Source organism: Pleurodeles waltl, chromosome 6 (assembly GCF_031143425.1).
Source record: "Pleurodeles waltl isolate 20211129_DDA chromosome 6, aPleWal1.hap1.20221129, whole genome shotgun sequence".
NCBI lineage: Eukaryota > Metazoa > Chordata > Amphibia > Caudata > Salamandridae > Pleurodeles > Pleurodeles waltl.
In genome coordinates this window covers 1,408,403,354-1,408,418,499 of record NC_090445.1, presented here as the reverse complement: position 1 = coordinate 1,408,418,499, position 15,146 = coordinate 1,408,403,354, and the positions used below count along the sequence as shown (strand labels likewise).

General features: G+C 44.8%; 1 protein-coding gene across 1 annotated transcript in view; it reads right to left on the bottom strand.

Moving 5' to 3' along the window:
• The window catches only part of LOC138302141 (protein-arginine deiminase type-3-like), a 67,218-nt gene extending 52,449 nt beyond the window's left edge, over positions 1-14,769 (bottom strand). The window contains exons 1-2 of the mRNA XM_069242504.1: positions 14,630-14,769; positions 3,557-3,737 (exon numbers count right to left, since the gene is read on the bottom strand). Coding sequence (XP_069098605.1) covers positions 3,557-3,737; positions 14,630-14,721 — 273 coding nt within the window. The 5' untranslated portion in view covers positions 14,722-14,769. The remainder of the gene's footprint in view (positions 1-3,556; positions 3,738-14,629) is intronic.
• Between the last annotated feature and the right edge of the window lie 377 nt (positions 14,770-15,146).

The window sequence follows — 15,146 nt, the reverse complement described above, 5'->3', positions numbered from 1 at the left end:
GATGACAAGTGGTGCGCATAAAGCGCCGCTAGAGCCGCACAGCGGAGTTTCGGGCGGGACCTGGACCGCGCACGACCTTATTCCTGACATTTGGTTTTCCTTTAATGTCTTCTAAGCTATTGAACAGATTTACACTTAATAACAAAAAGCATAATCTACGTACTGAAAGATGCCTTTCTGCCAAATCTGGTGTAAATACGTCCATTGATTTGGGTTGTAGTCGTGTTCAAAGCTCCTATGGGAACTGACATGGGAAATGCTCTTTTTTTAACCTTTTTTGGAGAATTTCATGAAGATTCGTCAAACTGTATCAAAGATATAGGCAAGTCAAACAATGCTTTTTCAATGGAAACTAGGTGCTAACTATAACTACCTAGTGGCGACTACCAATGGGGATATATACATAAATTTAAAAGCTTTTTACTGCAGTAGACTTACATTCACCAAGATTTTCATTATAAAAGGCATGCGTTGTATAGGCATGTACAATTGTAAACAATTTCATTATACAAGCCTTTCATTGTAAAGGCATTTTTGTTATAAGGCCTTAGTTATGAAGGCCTCTTGTTGTTCGACTTTGATGATAAAGGCTGTTTCTTTCAATACACATTGGGAGGTTAGTGTGAGCACATTTTCGAGGGTCACTTTCTGCTCAAAGTTAACTATTGACTACAGACTTTTAAGGGTAAGCTGTAACTTTTAAAGAAGATGGAGCTATTGTTGCAGAAGGGAGGGAGGCTGCAGGTCCACCGTGCTGACAGTGGGACAAACATGCCCATGGTCAAGTAGTAAGAAAAGTACTCTCAATGAGCTTGTACTCTGTAAGCACCCCATCTAGGGGACTATCTCCAGGAAAGAAGAGCCCCTCATCCATCCTTGATCTGCTGCCCACCAATAGATAAGTATCCTGCACTGATAGCCTTAAGGAGATTGGGCCCACAGAGTTCCCACAGAGAGGATGACATGGGTGTCATTGGTGTGGGAGATGATGTTTATACCTTGGGATCAGATGACATTGGAGAACAGTGTCATGTAGATGTTGAACTGGGTAGGGCTGAGGGAGAATACCTGGAGGACAACGCAGATCTGTTTTTTGGACTTTGATGTGAACAGTGGCATTCTGACCTTCTGGGAAGGAGCAGATCCAGTTGAGTGTGGATCCTTGCAGGTCTATGTCTTGGAGTCTTCTGATGAGAATGTTTTGTAAGACAGTGTCAAATCCTGCAGGAAGGTTGAGCAGCATGAGGTCCACTGTTTCTTCTTGGTCCAGGAAACTCAGGATGCTGTTGGTGGCTGTGATGAGTGCACTTTTGATGCTGTGGTTCTTTCTGAATCCTGACTTGGTGTTGTTCAGCAGGTTGTGAAGCTTGAGATGGGATGAAAGTTGCTTGTTGATTGTCTTCTCAACCAATTTGGCCCATTAGGGAAGCAGAGATATATTTTGGAATTTGCTCAGTTAGTTTGGGTCATCTTATGGTTCTTGAGGAGGGCATTCGCTTGAGCATGTTTCCAGACATCCAGGAATGTGGCGAACATGATGAAGGTTTTGATGATGTGAATGAGGGTGGTGCTGATTGGTGATGTCCCCAGGTTGTAGATGTGGTGGGGGCAAGGATCTGTTTGGGGCCCCTGAGTCGAGGGACCTCAAGATTGCCACTGAGACGTCTTTGGTGGGAGTTGTCCACTTGGGTTAGGTGGCTGACTTGGTTGGTGATGAGAAGGTTGTCTATGAATTCTGAAGGATCACATTGTTGTGCAAAGTTGCTGTAGATGTTTGCTATTTTGCTGTGGGAGTGGTTTGAATAGGGCGTCACAGATGTCTTGGGTGGAGGTGATGTTGATGGAGTCTAAGCGTATGGTGAAGTCCTTGACGATTAAGAAGATCTCCTAACAGCTGTTGGAGATTTCTGCCTGTATCTCTGTACTGACCAAAGGGGCTACTAGCATGTCCACAATAAAAGCTACAGTTTTTTTTTTTTTACTGTTAAGACATAGGAAAATTATTAATAATGTACAGTTTGATAGGTCTTTCTTAGGAAGATTTTGTGAAGGGAAGTGTGGGATTTGCCACTGGCTTAAACAGCAAGGACGCACTAGCAGTTTAAAATGGTTGCAGTGAAGCCATGTTGTACTTCGTCACACTCAAGGTGGCACAATCAGTGCTGCAACCCTGGGTACCCTTGGTACCATGTACTAGGGACTTATAAGTAAGTTAATTTATGCCAATTGAGGGTAGCCAATTCAACATCCATTGTGCGAGGGACTATAACACGGGCACTAACATTGGTCACGGCTTGCAGCGTTCTGAAGGGGAAGGGTGGCACGCGGGGTGAATAAACATGAAATAATATTTCTTAAAAAAACACTTACCTGGATCATCGCTACTGCCAACACTACCGTGCCACTCCTCTACTGTAGGCACAGGCTCCCAGCCTGCCCTGCGGCCAATCCTGACACTGGTCTCAGCAGCGTCAGGATTGACTGGGAGCGCCCAGCCAGGGTGCTCACAGGCAGACTGGGAACCTCTGCATGCTCTCTCCAGTCTGGCAACACAGTGCCAAGCTAGTGAGAGTTCTGTGTGCATGTGTGTTTGGCCACCCCATGCAGGTCAGCCGAACATACATGCTCACGGAGCACGCGCACAAAGCACTCCCCCTCAGTGCTCGCCAGAGCCCGTAGCCCAACCCTTTTACAAGAAAACTATAACAAACACAGTTTGTTAATGTTTTCTTGTAAAGGTTTTGCACCTGCCGCTGCTGGCCGGTGGGGGGGAGGTGACGCTCATCCGCCCTAGCGGAGGAGCTGCCGCTAACTAACATCTGTTTAGCAGGCCTCAGTACAGTCTCAGAGTTGAAAAGCCAGCAGCACCAGTCCGAAACTTTGGGATGATCATGCTAAAGGAGGGATTTCCTTACAGAGCACATGACCCAAAGATGCATCAGAGGAAAAGTAGTATGTGGTCAAGGCACAGGCATGATAAAAAGGAAGATGTGTCCCAGACAAAAAAAACAGATGAAAAAACAAATACCTTGTTCAAAGATGACACAGAAGACAAGAACAATGGTTGACTCCTCAAAGGTGGCTTAGAGGGGAAAAGAGTTCTCAACCCAAACATGACATAGAATTAAAAAAAATCTGGTCTGAGAGCAATCCAGTGACCCAGACACCATCCTGAAAGAAACAAGCCAAGGCCACACAAGACCATTTTCCTCTGAAAGCCAATGAACTGATCACAATATTCATCCACCCACAACTACTGAGGGCTTTGATAGTTTATTATTTTGTGAGGTGGGAATGCAGTAAACAGGTACCCATCTGCTATTTATTGTAGGCCCTTATCACAATCACAGGGAGAACATGTAATTTCACAGCTCTCTCCTCAACTGCTAGTCCTTATCAGTACCTTGTAATTTCAAGAGAACTCAACCAAGCAACATTTCGAAACCCAGATTCACACCTTAAATTCATTGAGGCATCTCTCACTCACAGTTTGCTTTAACGTTCACATATTTACACACTGAGGCACTCATGCACTCAGCTGAAGAGAACCACTCACTTTGATGTCATTGGGCTCAGTGCTCGGTTTAGTGGTGATTACTGACACCTCCAGATTTCTGTCCAGAGGCCACTTCCCTGCTTCTTTTTGGATAGTTTCATTTGAAAGACGGTTAACAACCTTCAGTTCTACCCCAGTACTTCCTTCAATGTCAAACGTGGTAGCATCAAGTGGGGCTGATCTGAAAACAGAAATGTGTATTAGAAGATTGTCCTTCAGGTGAACCACGTTAGACCATTTATTATTCACTTTCTTTTTGCCTGGCAGCATCACCAGCTCTGTTGTGGGGATAGTTTCACAAGTCCAGCTTTGCGGGGTACACAACCATGGGTGGCTTTATGGCAGTGGGATGGGTGCGGCCGCACTTGGCGTTGACCTCAGGAGGGGCGCGCTGTGTTTAGAAATAATTTACGATTTTAAAACACCTGCTGTAGAATTCCTCGTGGTGCAGCATTCAGGCAACAATAAAAATGTTAAGATAACTCTTCTAATTATTTTTTCTGCTAGAGAGGGAGATCAGAGTTTTATCTAATGGCAGTTTTGACTCTCCATAAAGGAGCACAGAGAGTTAATCGGCCTGCAAGAACGCATACTGTACAGATTACTAAACTGTATTTTATGGAGATAGCTGAGTGGATTACTGCTTTTGTCACAGGGATCCTATTGCTACTGCAGTGCATAAGATATAACCCTAATATAGAATAGTGCCTGTTACCAACTTTCATCAAAGAGCTGTATGCAAACTGGATGAAATAGATTAGGACGTTATGTTTTTATTTTCCTTGTCTTTCATTATCTATTCCTAACTTTGCTAAAAAAAAAGGGTTTGTTTGGATAGTTATACATTCCTATTAGTATTCTAGTAAAGCCAGCCTTTACCAGCGAAGTAAAACAAATGAAATGTATGTGAGAATGGAGCTATGAAGAGATGAGGGGGGCGCTTTTGATCGGTGGTAGAGAGGGAATCTGAGGAGGAGGTCATGAGGGATGGGGAGTGACAAAAATGGTTGTCACACTGGGCCCCACCAATGCTAAAGCCAGCCTTGTACACAACTCCCTCAGTAGCCTCAAGAAAACTTCTATAGTGCAGCTACTGTAAGTGTCCCAGTAATCAGGGGCATAGAAATTGATAGTGCAGCTTGTGCAGTTGCAACAGGCCCAGGGTCTGATGGGCCCACCAGCCCCCAAAAATGAAAAAAAGAATTGGAATAGGCCCCATAGCTCCCTTTACTCAACAGCCAAGAAAATGTGGTAGCACACACACACATGCACTTATGGTACACATAGCCTTTTGCATGTGAGAGTATGATGTAGAGTCTTTTGTCTCAATATTTCACCATACATTTGACAACGCCCTAACCTGTGTAAAGCAGCAGTTTGCCATGTTACAATATTCACCACTTTTTTAACGCAGCTTCATCTACCTTTTAGGAGCAATGGATTTAGCCAGAGCTGGAATGGAATCCAAAAGCAGCCCTCCAAAAATGTTCAAACCGTTCCTGCTGCCTTCCTTCTCTCTCATCTCACTTTGTCTCCTTTTGTCTTTCCTCCCTCTTGCTCATCTATCGCTCCTAAAGTGCCTACTGTACCAGCTGCAATCAGCCTGGTAATTCGGAGGAAAAAGCAGAGGTGCCCACAGTGGCCCTGTACCTTTAATAACCTCCACTCAAGGGCTTCAGCCTACCAGGGAACTGCCTGATGGAATACAGTAAATGTGAAGTTCAACACTGGCTTTAGCTACAACCTTCCATCTTTGTAACTAGGGGGAAATCTTTTGTACTGTCACAGTGAGACCAGTCCAAGGTGGTGGAGTACAGCAGTGAACAGCAGGTGTTTGGAGTGGGGTCTGGGTACCCTGAGTTTGGTTCACTATGTTTCTGTTGTTTTTTCTCATTGTCCTGAAGAGCTACTCCTAGAATGGTTGGAAATGTACTTCTTTTTGCAAATTCAGTAAGTAGTCTTGGAAAGCTGCCCCAGACTCAAGTTTCTAGGCAGACAATGGACATTCAAACACCCAAAAGATGATGGGGTGAATATTAAAACCATTAGCATAACTGGGGGTGACATTTTGACCCCACCCACTGTGTTGCACTAGACAATGGGCCTGATTTACAGTTTGGCAGGCAGAGTAAAGGCAGACAGGGTTGTGAAGGATTTTACGTGTACCACCCTGCCTTTACACTCCCCGCCAAATTTAGAGATGTCCACTGGCCCCCAGACATCTCTATACATTCATCGGAACTGCTGTCATGCTGATTTCTGTCACTGTAAGAAAAGTTTGAGGGATGGCTCCATCAAACATTGTGGCAGGTCATCAAACTTTTCTAAAGTGTTTTTATTTTTCAAAAACAAATTCACAAAGATAGAGTTTGTTTTTGAAAATTAAAAAGAAACTAATGTCCCCCACACACATTCTGGGAGTTTTCTCCCAAGGTGAGAGAGTCCCTTTTTTTTATCTACTGTCCCTCACTGCCAGGCTACACCTGGGTGTGATGCACAGTAAATAAAAATCCATTCAATCGCTCACTCTAAATTAAGAAGAGTGCTGGATGACTTACCTCTGATGGCCCTCAATCCGTTAGGCCAGTGGAGGGAATTCTAAGCTGATGGAGTGAATTCTACTACGTCAATGTAAATTTTGCAGTCCACCTGGTGCAAAATCGGGCGGCTGGACCTTGAGTTTGTCGAAAAGGGTACTCCATTGCCGTTTAAATGGAGTACTTGTCCACCAATCTCTCAGCCCCAGAGGCCCACCCAATGCAAATCAGTACTGACTCTGTAACTCAAAGGAACAGTCTTTCCCAAGCCTCGGCCCTTTCATTCATTCATACTGTGCCTCACTGCTTTTTTAGTTGAGAAATTTGAGATTCACAACCCCCGAATCACACTAACTAGGCTACGCCCATGGTGAGCAGTGCAGACAGTCTCTAGTCTCGATGGATTTAAAGTACTTGCCTAAATAGAAGCTTAACAAAGGACTAAAAACATTAGAGGTCAGATGTACAAACTGGCCTTCTCAAAAATGTGTACAAACTTTGTATAGTACAGCGGCCCTATGCCTGGTGACCGATGTTCCAATCGTTGAGAGAGTAAGGGTGCACTGCATGATGATGCACAAACACCCATCTTCATTAGCATGAGGATTTGTGAATCTATTGGCTCATCATTGTGCAATACACCGAATGAAAGGATAGAGTTTGCAACAAATACCAGATCCGAGCGTTAACTTTTGTTGATATAGAGACCCCATGGTTGTTGCGATGAATGGTTCAGAAGAACAAGAACTGTGGAAACTGCAGAAGGTGACATTTGGGGGAGAATGCAGTTTCTGACCATTGCTGTGTGATCCCCCCAATGCCAGCAGTTGGCACATGCCTAGTAGAAGATTTCCATGTGGATAGCTTCAATAAATGTATACAACCAGTACTCAGCATCCAGTAACTAATCCGTACTTTGCAACTTCAGAGCAGTTGTTAAGAATTTCTGCATTCCATTTCAAAACATCAATAGTGGTGACAACCCCTTTGTCATACACCATAATTTTCGAATCTGTAATGTGTCACTGCAACACTAAGGCCCAGATTTATACTTTTTGCCGCAAAACTGACAAATACAGTTTTGCGGCAAAAAGTATAGCATCTGCTTACACCATTCCACAGTGCCAGGCGGGCACCACATTAAAGGAATGGCGCAAGCCGGCGCTAAACTTAGGCTAGTGTTTGCAAAAAAGATGCTAGCCGGGTGGGGGTGGCGGTTTAGAAGGAAGGAGTTGTGCATCAAAAAATTATGCAAGCCTGGTTAGAGGCAAAACAAATGCCTCTAACCAGACAAGCACAATTTCCTGGTTCACAACCACTGAAAACATGACTCCTGTCTTAGGAAACACAGGAGTCATGCCCACCACTGCAATGGCCAGTACAGTTGACAAGTGTCTCCTGGGCATGGCCATTGCACCCTGTGCCATGTAGGAGGCCCCAAGTTAGGGCCCTCGATGGCCAAAAAAAAATAAAAAAAATACTTACCTGGACTTACCTGGGATGGGGTCCCCCATCCTCCTGTGTTACTCTGGTGGGATTGGGGGTGTTCCTGAGTCTTTGGGAGGGCACCTGTGGACCCATTCCATGCTGCTTATCAATGAAAATAAGTCCACAGGTCCACTAACACCTGGGCTGACCCAGGAGTTAAATAATGGTGCAAAGCCCCTCCTCCCACCCTTGCATCATTTTAGCATGGGGGATAAATATGGGGCTATGGGGATAGCACCATTTTTTAGAATGGAACGCCTACCTTTCATCTCAGTGTTGCAACGTAGGTGCATGCATCCATACAATGGTGCAAACTCCTATATTTTGACATTGGGGGGCAAATTTATACTCCGTTTGCGCCGGAATTGCGTCGTTTTTTTGACGCAATTTCGACGCAAAACTAACTCCATATTTATACTTTGGCGTTAGACGTATCTAGCGCCAAAGTCCATGGAGTTTGCGTCATTTTTTAGCGTGAACACCTACTTTGCGTTAATGAGATGCAAGGTAGGCGTTCACGTCTAAAAAATCGACTCCGAGGCATGTGCGTCGGATTTATACTCCCGGGCAAAATTCACGCCCGGGAGAGGGCAGGTCAAAAAAAATGACGTACGGCCGCTTTTGCGCCGTTTTTTTGCGCCTGCAAAAGGCAGGCGTTAAGGGACCTGTGGGCTCTGAAGGAGCCCAGAGGTGCCCTCCCATGCCCCCAGGGACCCCCCCTGTCACCCTTGCCCACCCCAGGAGGACACCCAAGGCTGGAGGGACCCATCCCAGGGACATTAAGGTAAGTTCAGGTAAGTGTTTTCTTTTTTTTTTTTTGTGGCAAAGGGGGGCCTGATTTGTCAGGAGTCATTTCTATGGGGGTTGGGAGTGAAAAAAAATGGCGCAAATCGGGTTGAGGCCAAAAAATTGCCTCAACCTGACTTGCCCCATTTCTTGACGCCCAAGCCCCATATCCCCCTACGCCGGCGCTGCCTGGTGTACGTCGTTTTTTTCCACGCACACCAGGCAGCGCCGCCGGCTAACGCTGGCTAACGTCATTGATTAAATATGGCACCCGCATGGTGCTTCAGAATGGCGTTAGCCAGCGCTAATTTTTTTGACGCAAAACTGCGTTAGCGCAGTTTTGCGTCAAAAAGTATAAATATGGCCCTGGATGTGTCCAACGTCAAAATGTAAGTATGGAGTTAGGTTTGCGCCGTATTTGCATTAAAAAAATGATGCAAATTCAGCGCAAACAGTTGCAAATTGCAGCTTTATGCATCCTTAAAGGCAGCAGTCTGAGAATGTAAGTCAAGATAGTACAAATGCCTCCCCACAATGCTTTACCTACCTAAGAAAAACAAATGTACAAGTGCTTCCATTTCAAACAAGATGGAGAGACTTTGAGCAAGCCAACTAAGAAGGAAACAAGAAATGTGGTTTGTAGATAGTGTGTGATGCAAGGTTGGTCATGAGGTGTCTATGTGGCAAGCAGTTATCAAGTATGTACACCCGAAAGAACAGCTGCGGCTGACGCAAATCTCAAGGGGAGATGGAGAAGGATGCCTCTGTCTCCTGCCGCCTTGCTCTTCTTCCCTTGATGTGGTGTCCCAGCATTCACTGGGACACCAGCACAGGCTCCTCTGCAATCCTGCTACTACTTTCATGCTAGGTTTAGCATCAGGATTGGTCAGAGTGGCTGGGACCACTGCTCACACACAAGCCTGAGTCTGGGCAGTTTCTCCAATTTGGCTGTGTACACAGCCGGGCTGGAGAAACCTAAGTGCACATGTATGTTTGGCCGACCTGCAATGGCTGCCAAAACACACATGCGCACTTAGGTGCACTCTCTCCTCCTCCCCTCTCCCACCTCCCGTGGCCCAGCCCCGTCCCTCCCTGCACTTCTGACTGAGCAAGCAGATGAAAAATAAAATGACACTAAGCAATCACTTTTATTTTTAGGGTCGAGCCTGCGTTGCATGCGCTCGCGCATGCGTTTCGCAGCGAGACGCTTTTGTATTTAGAAAAGGGCTTGGAGCCCTGTCAACTTCACATCAGTGTTTTTTATTGGTTCGTGGGCTTGCCTAATAAAATCTGTTTGCTTTCATTAGTCGAAGGCACACATGCGTCATGCCTTTTCCGGTGGCTAGCCCTCCTCGTGCGCAGCGACCAAGTACAGAAAACATGCGAGGTTCGCTGTTTTCCATCGGGCTCGTGGACTACTTTTTCTCTAATTTACGAGCGTGATCTCGCTTGGCAGAAGTCGAGCGCTTTACATAGTTAATTTAACTTTTTCGGGTTATGTACATAAATGCACTTTTGCCCGATAGGTGAAAAGTCGGGTTAGGAGTTTACAATGCGATAAGCTCTAACATGAGCAAACGCGAGACCCGTTGCATTGTAAATGCTTGTTTCATCTGCTGGCTCTTGGCCAGGGGACGATTCCCCTCTGACATTGCTGAGGAGCTGCCCCTGCGAAGGAAATAAAAAGCATATAATGAGAAGTCAGAGAACACATTCCTGTGGTACCTGCCCGGCATGTTAGAGCAGCAAGAAGATGCTACCTGCAGCATTATAAACTGAACCTTCATACCTTAGAACCGACACCAGGTGTGAATGGACGAGGCCAACAACATAGCCTTCGATGTTTGTTGTGTCTATTGCCTTTCATTGGTCTGTTTGCAGCTGGAATAACCACATTATATGCTTCTTCTCAACTTACTAGCAGCCTGACCAATCAAACTATTCCAACCATAAGCAATCTAAAAAAGCTATCAGGACACCACTTCAGAGTCCAAGGTAAAATATTAGCCATAAGGCCAGAGTTAGGGAAACTGATTACTCATGCTAATCCATGGCCAGGAAATTGTATAGAGCTCAGGTTGATGGAAAATGTATGACGTTTTTCTGCTGACATGTGAGCAATCTTCCAAGTGTCTCTGCAGACAAATTAGAAACACTTTGAAGATTAACAAATACATTACCCAAAAGTATAATTCTGACTATCTTGTGCAAGATTTCTCTTACTTCAAAGATTTTTTGTTAATGCAATACCACCGAACAATTACAAGAGTCAAAATACTATGCATCACTTGGCACTAGGGGCGTCAATTAGAGTTTGGTTGACTGGGTATTCTGCCACAAACTACCTGTCGGGAGGGGCAGCCAGAAGGGCACACTTGTGCTCGTCCAAGAAGCATTGTTCGCTCCACCCAGACTTCTGCAGCGGGTAGGGAGAGGCTGGCAAATGCTTCTGTCGGCAACCTCAATCCTGCAGCATTAGTCACAGGCCCGGTGCCACCCGGGCCAGAAGAACTGAGTTCGGAGCTTTCAGATCCAATAATTCCAGGCATGGTCACACTTGCAATAGGGACCTGGGTTATTTCTGTGAATTATTGCTCTGAGGGATATAACCCAATTTGCAATGCTGCTGTTTCTGTGCTGTGCTGTCTGTCTCGCTTGGACTAACCTGAAGACATTTATATTTAATAGTATGCACTTTACAAGGTGAAATTGCACAAAACAGGGACACACCCGTGCACTCCGCCCTTGGCCATGCCTGGTTCTTAGTAGCTTGTTTCTGGCTCGATCATTTTAGATTTCCTTTTAGACCGCGTAATTGCTCCTATTAACTCATTGTCTTTATCTGAGATTCCTTTGTAAGATAGATTTCCTACACACTGAATGCCGTCTATGTTTTGTAGCCAGCGGCAGCCCCTCCGCTAGGGCATAGGAGCGTCACCCTCTGCTACCAGCCACGCAAAAGTGAAAAATAAAATGGTAATAAAATGTATTTAATACCATTTTATTTTTCCCTTTCCCAAGCCGAGCCGTGTTTCGGGGTGGAGGCACTTCTGCTGGCTGGCAGCAGGGAAAGAGCGATGCACACTCCAGTTTATCTTGTGCATGTCATTTTGGCTGGCTGTCGTGTGACTGCCAGCCTGACATGTGCACTTTACACTTCTCCACCCAACAGTCTTAGCTGGGTGGTGAGCAGGCACAGGCCCGCAGTGCCTGCAGAAGAGTCGAGGCAGCCGACTCCAGCCAATCCTGATGCTGCTTTGTTGCTGTTGAACATTAGCAGCAGCATGACAGCAGAGTCTGGACTGATATGGAATTTGCTCTCTTCTTTCTTTGTGCACACTGTCAGTATCAGCGTTACACACAAAGAGGGAGTTTTGGAAACAAGAGGGCTGGAGTCGGCATAAGGAAGAAGAGATGATGGATTGGGCAGCAGCATGGGCTAACAACTCCCGCCCTCAAGCAACCAACACCATCAACTTGGCATGCTGCTACTATGCCAGGTTACCAAACACCTAGTTCCTGTCCCAGCACCCAGCACATTCTTTAAACGCCTCGCGTCACTGCTCTGGCCGTATTCCTTATTTGCTTTACTTCTGTGTTCCTGAGTTATTACCTGCTCATTATCTTGTAGATTCTATCCTGTAGATTATATTTCTATGTGGCCAAGGTGTGATTGGGGCGTTTTAGTGGCCTCCTGAACCAATTGCCTTGAGATGTGCACATGCCTGTGCATACTGGTATCACTTGCAGTTATCCAAAACGTGTGTGTGCGGACAATTACACACACTGGACAAAGAGGTGGTATCAGCTTCATTGGAAAATGTCCACCTCTCACTTTTTCGCTAAGATTTCAACATATTGACTGAATGGTTCTTGTTACTAAAGGAAGGGGGCACCAAATGTCAAAATATAATTTTGCAGAAACTCCTTACACTGAAGCTGCTGGTGCTGCCTCTATTTACCTCATTGATATCGTTGCTCATCCCTAGATCACAGCTCTCAACCCCGCTGGGGTCCTTTCCTCAAGATGCTCATTAAGAAACTACCTGATTTGGGTACGAGGCTGCATGGATTTGGTGATTCATAATTTTTTTGGGGTGGAGAGTTTGGTTACCCTTACGCTATCACTGGCTGTGTTTATTTAAATGAGTGTGCCAGACAGTATATTGCTGGGCTGATGTATAGTCTCTGCACCCTATTGACTGTGACAGTCATTTCATTTGCAGGTATCTGAGTGGGTAAGTGCGCCGGTTACTGTATTGTGTTCGGCCCAGTTGTGTCTAGACCGATCCTCTTGCGCCAGTCAGTATTTCATTATTAGGAATTAGGGTCTAACCTGATGAGAGTGTGCACCTTAGCACCACCAGCAGGGGCAACAAATTCAAAAAGAACAGATGATGGACAGAATGCTGAACTATGCAAATATTCACCCCCAGGCACAAAGATCTGGGTTTAATCCATTGCTTTTTTGCTCACCACAGTTAGCTGGTGGTAAACTTTTTGACGCAAATCTGCCCTGGCGCTGATTTGCCTCAAAAAAGTATAAATATGGGCCTAAAGTCTTTTAAATCCTGGCCTCTAGAAAGATATTAAGCCCTAGCTCACAATCTAACATTTCATGATAATTACATGGAGACATACAAACGGTTTCATTAAATGCATGATATATAATTAGAGCTAACTACACCCTGAAAAGCTATGTTGCCCAAGCGTGACACCTATGGTTATCTTTCTGCAAACACAAACCTCCCACTCGAAATTGAACCAGAAAATAAAGCTGCTCTTGATATAACAAAAACAGGTGTTATGCTTGACCCCTCTGAAAATAATGTGTGCTACAAGAATTTCCCAGAATAAACCCTCTCCCCACAGCCCGCGTTTGTACCTGTTATATAATTTCAGATATGTCTTCCCATGATTATTAAAAAATTCACTCCACAGTGCCTTTGCATTGCTCTCTGTGGTAATAGCTCATTTTATAAAAACACTCCTTGAAAAGAGTCTCTCTCCACTGCCCAAGCTGGTCCTGTATGGATGCAATCAATGCTAAAACACATGGGAACCTGCAATCCCTTTCTAAAACTCGTAACACACTTCTTCATTATATTCAGGTTCTCACCTCCAATAAGATGCTGACACTACTACTGGACTGTAATGATTCCTTGCAGTTTGGTTGTGACATTGCAGTGTTTTATGTTCAGATGTCCAGGAGGATTTATCAAAAACCTTAAAGTGACATTTTAAGAAGAAGGGATATATAATACAATGCAGAACTTCACCATAGGAGAACAGGAATCTCTGTTCATGACCCCACACCAAACCGGCTTTCAGAGTGGCTTGCATCAAAGTGCTTAAATTTGCAATAAGTTACAAGCAGCATATAGGTGTGGCAGACATTCTGCATTTACTATATATATCTGCAACTAGAAGAACGTACAAGAAAGAAAGAATTAAAAGAGGGTGAGGCGACAGTAACTATGCGATTAACCAATGTTATATAGAAAAAAACCACCATGTTAGCTGAAAGGATAATACCCTTCATCTTGGAGTTCCAAGACCTTACAAAGTATGCGAACCTTCGTCCTCGTTCCTCCGTTTGGTCAAGAGACCCTGATTCGAGTACCTGATCACCTATGGAGTATTCTGCCACATAAATAACTACATTTTCCTATAGTATTATATGACCCCCAGTCTGTCCTTTCCTTTGGAAGCAATTCTTATTGCAATTCCCTTTAATAATAATGTTCCCTAAAAACAAACACCTCTCCACTGCTGCAGGCTATTCTCCACATATGCAAGATTCTGAGTTTCATAGTACAGATGAAACAGATTAACTGGGTCTTAAATTACCTTTTTCGGCAGCTATTCCCACCCGTTCTGTACAGTTTCGAGTTTGGTCTACCAAAAAAGGGAATACGTTGCAAAATCAAAAAAACTGTGCCCTTTTGCACATGTTTATTTTTTATCCTGATTGTAGGAGGAATTTATGTGGAGAAACTCAGTGGGTGATACCTTATGCATAAATGTAACTACTAAGCTCAGAATCAGACGGGGTGGTATCTTCCAAGGAGAAATCAGGCCATCTGAAATGGATCTGAACCCACTTCTCCACAATCCCAAAGTGTAATTTCTTGCAAAAGCTATTGTACCCATAACAGCATTTCATTAAGACGCATATGCTCTCTCTATGGTAGTGGGCTAAAGGTGGGGTAGATGAAGGGGCATCAGTGGTCCTCAAAGATAAAAAACCTATCCTGCTTACCCATAGATGTCCACAGTGGCCGGTGTACCCACCACACACACCGACTGCGTTGGTGAGTTGAGGGAAACAGGGATCGCTCTTCGCTGAGACATGGCTGTCTGGCTGTCCTGCAGTTGCTTGGGCTGTCCAACTGTGTTGTTTAGTCTATGGCGTGCTGTGTTCAGGTACTCCACGACAACCTGACTAAAAAGGAAAACTTTTATGTCCCTCCCCATTCCTAATTAGCTGGATACTTTTCATGAATGCTTCTCTGTGAATAGGGCATCGCAGAGGAATGACGCTAACTACTGTTTCCCCTGTAATTGGCAGTGACTCTTAGTATTAGGTGGCAGGTGACTTCTGACAGGCTTGTTGTGATAATGGGTTTTGGCACTTTGAACCTGTTGAACCAGAGTTAGGAGGAAAGTAGAGGTGGACACGCGAGTATTGTGGATATCTCCAAGCTGTTTTGTTTTAGTTTTTTACAGGCATTGTCCACTTTTGCAAATTGTGAACTCTCATAAAAATCGTTTCTATT